The following is a 3,511-nucleotide window of genomic DNA, read 5'->3' on the forward strand; positions in this document are numbered from 1 at the left end:
ACAATTCACAAGATAATTGCACAGGTCTTTCAAATAAACGGGAAAAAAAGACCAAGACATATTCTGAGAAAAGCTAACACCAAGAAAACGTTTTAATTAAACTACAGAAACAACGGTTATAGTACAGAATATCCATGAGCAAAAAGATACACCGTGTCATAAGTACTTACAAAGTTACAAACCATTTGCTTCCTTAACATTTTCCGCATTTTAAGTTCATACATGAAGATGATCCGATTTACCATTTTGGGGGGAAGGGGAGAAAAAAAAAGGTGTATTTATCATCAGCTAGATGTGCTCACTGTATGCTCCGTTATTTATATGCAAGGCCCGGGTGACTGGAAGTGCAGTTGTCAGGCATTTTAATAAACTGGACAGCCATTTGTTTCTGCACGACAAGGCATCTTTACACAGGAGCAACCGGGAGAAAACAGGAAACAGCCAAGCACTCTGCACTGCAACACGCCACCTTAACAGCTAACCAGCATTACTCAACTGCTACACAACTGCGCCTAGTGCACAAAAATACACAAGAGAAGAGATTAGAATTGTGTTTGGTAAACAATCCTTTCAAAAAATCAAGTCTTTTCACCTGAAAAGTCTTTACACAAATTTGGGTTCAGATCACCACTTAGATCTGAAGGTAAATAACATATACAAACAAACTGACACCAACTTTTGTAGCTTTTTAATTTTAACGAATGAAGGCAATGTTGAGTCAATCTCTTGACAGCTTTAGGCTGTGCGTAATGGCTGCACACGTTTCCTTAAAAGTCAGGAGGCCACAAATTAGGTTACCAATCTGTTTAATTTCAAACAAAAAAAGTCAGCACTATATAAACAAAAAGGAAAATTTACCTCAAATATCCAAGCCAATAATGAAATCTGAAGTCGTTCACCTCACTAAATTACAAGAAATTTGAATAACAGCAACAAAATGGCACATAAAATGAAGTTTGCCACCTGAGGCAAAGCTTTAAAACAAGTAAAAAGTTAGACAAAATGTTACAAAATAACCTTTTCAATAGCCAGTTGCTTGTTCCAAGGACTCTTCGATGGACTGAGCATGTGGTCCTTTTCCCCCAAGTCTTCCTTTAGTTACGTCGCTCGTGGCCACATCTAGGTTTGAAAAGAAAAAAGTTCAGTTTACCTTCCATCGCTATGAAGTTACCCAAAGTGCACATGGTTTCAGTTTCAGGCATGTCCTGACTAAGGCTCTGGTGAAACAAGTAGGTTACGGAAAGGTTCCACCCAGCCATTATCAGTTTTTTTTTAAAGAAAGGCCCAATGGGGAAATTTTCACAAAGACTAACCATCCGCTTTTACAAATCTGTGTTTATGCAATCTTGGCCAAATAACCAAGGTGAGAAACAAGGGAGGGAAAAAGAAAAAGGAGGGGGGAGGGGGAAAAAAAAAGGAAGAGAGAGGGGAATTAAAAAAAAAAAAAAAAAAAGGACCGTATGCAAACCAAAACTTGAAATCAGACAGTCTACTTTACGATAAACGTTTAGCTTTCAAATGAAACGTTTGGCAATTGAGAATAAAGGCTTTAAATATCTCGAGCTACTTAGGGCCCTTTCCTTTTAAAAAATAGGACCAAACAATTTAAGAGTTAAAGACACACTATCCTTTCCCCACCCAGTGCGATACCTGTAAACTTTTTGGGGGTTCCAAAAGTTCATTGCTCCGCTTTGCAATTCGTTTGCCACATCCGTTAGAATATGAGGTCCCAGTCAGTACAACAATAGTTGAACTGATCGTTTTCTCTAAGAGGATAGTGCATCTTTAACGTTTAAAGACAAACCTGCTCCAATACACGCCCACAGAAACTGGTCCCTGGAGGATCAGCCAAATCAGTTAAAATCTGCAATACTGGCCAATATTCTTTTATCAAACAGGAGACCGCAGCTTTAAAGGGGGAAAATGCAGACGTTGGATAAAAACAGCAAGAAATAGTCATTTTCATTAATAGGTCTCAAACAGTTCACGAAACAGCCATTATTATCTAAGCTCCACGCACATCCTCTCTGCAGACCCCTCTCTCTCTTCAGAATTACTCCCAAAGCCGAGTTAGCTCACAGCCGCGCTCCCGACGTCGGGAGTCGCTTTCCTACCAACACGGATCATCAACGGCTACCGCAAACCCCGTCTCTGCGCTCGGGTGGTGCGTGCGCCTCGGACGCCCACGGACATTACCATTTGCTTAAGAGGACACCGCTCCTTCCTCCTCGGGAGACTTGGGGGGGCTCTTGGAGCGCGACCTGGACTTGGACTCCCTCTTGGACACGGGCGGAGGACTCCGGGACCGGGAGCGGGACCGGGAGCGCGAACGGGACCTGGACACCGACGACGACTTGGACTTGGATCTTCGCGCCGACCTGGACTTGGACGTGGACCGCGACCTCGAGCGGGTGCGGGACCGGGACTTGGAGCGGCTGTAGCGGGAGCGACTGCGGGACCGGGAGCGACTCCGACTCCGGGAGCGGCTGCGGCGGCGCCGCCGAGGGCTGCGGGCGGGCGGGCGGGGCGTCAGGGCGGCCGGCGGGGCCTCGGGCCGCGCGCCCCGCCCGCCCCGGCCGCCATTACCGCGCCGCCCGCCCGGCCGCCATTTCCCCGCCGCGGCCGCCCGCCCGCCCGCCCGCCGCCACGTGTCCCGCGGACCTTTGTGACCCCGCCCGCCGCCGCCCCCCCCACCCCTCCCCCGGCCCGCTCACCTGCGGCTCCGGCGCCCGTAGCCGCCGCCCCCGTACCGGCGGGGCGGCGGGCCCCGGCGGCTGTGGTGCGAGTCCGGGGGGCGGCCGTAGCGCGCCATCTGCACCCGCAGCTCGCGGCCGTCCAGCACGGCCCCGTCCATGGCGTCCATGGCGTCCTCGGCGTCGCGCTTGTCGTGGAAGCGGACGAAGGCGAAGCCGCGGGACTCCTTGGTGTAGCGGTCCCGCGGGATGTACACGTCGCCCACGCGCCCGTACTTCTCGAACACGCGCCTCAGGGTGTCGGGCGACGTGCGGTAGGTCAGGTTGTCCACCTTGAGGGAGGTCATGCCCTCCACATCGGGAGGCGGGCGACCGTAACTCATGGCCCTGGAGAGTCGGCCGGGGGCCGCGACTGCGCGCCGACAAACGAGCGGGCCCGCGCGCGCGGCGGAGACGGCGGTTTCCTCGGACTAGCCCGGCTCGACGCCGCGCCGCGCCTCTGGCAGTCGGCTCCCGCGTGGGGACGCTGGGAGAGGCCGGACGGGGCGACGCGAGCGAGACACCCACGGAGCCGACTCCACCAGAGAAACAACTGGGCGGGCAGGCGGCCCCAGCGCCCGTTTATAGCCCTCCTCACAAAATGGCGCCCGCGCCACCCGGAAATGAATCCCCTGATTGGCTCGCCCCGCCCCGCCCCGCCGCGCCGCGGCCACGCGCCCCGCCCCTGTCCGGCGCGCCTGCGCAGAGCCCGGCGGGCGGGCCGAAAAGCGCGGAGTCACTGTTGCTGGGAGGGGGGAGCGGAATTGGCGAGCGGTTGG

At 53.4% G+C, this 3,511-nt stretch overlaps 1 protein-coding gene across 6 annotated transcripts; it reads right to left on the reverse strand.

Annotated features, from left to right (window-relative positions):
* Positions 1 to 61: 61 nt before the first annotated feature.
* Positions 62 to 3,342, reverse strand: SRSF2 (serine and arginine rich splicing factor 2). 6 transcript variants are annotated; one of them, XR_007146715.1, is made up of 4 exons: positions 2,715 to 3,342; positions 2,197 to 2,507; positions 1,805 to 1,908; positions 62 to 1,119 (listed from the first exon to the last, which is right to left on the reverse strand). XR_007146715.1 is itself a non-coding variant. In XM_047831996.1 (3 exons), exons 1-2 carry the CDS (start codon positions 3,074 to 3,076, stop codon positions 2,204 to 2,206), a joined length of 666 nt encoding a protein of 221 aa, XP_047687952.1. In that variant the 5' UTR covers positions 3,077 to 3,342; the 3' UTR covers positions 62 to 1,908; positions 2,197 to 2,203. The 6 variants fall into 6 exon arrangements, 2 of the variants coding, with proteins under 2 accessions (XP_047687952.1, XP_047687954.1); XR_007146717.1 differs by lacking the exon at positions 1,805 to 1,908 and having other exon boundaries at positions 62 to 512; positions 1,018 to 1,119; positions 2,715 to 3,341; XR_007146716.1 differs by having other exon boundaries at positions 62 to 512; positions 1,018 to 1,119; positions 1,805 to 2,507; positions 2,715 to 3,341.
* Positions 3,343 to 3,511: the final 169 nt, after the last annotated feature.

This window comes from Prionailurus viverrinus, chromosome E1 (genome assembly GCF_022837055.1).
Source record: "Prionailurus viverrinus isolate Anna chromosome E1, UM_Priviv_1.0, whole genome shotgun sequence".
Lineage (NCBI taxonomy): Eukaryota > Metazoa > Chordata > Mammalia > Carnivora > Felidae > Prionailurus > Prionailurus viverrinus.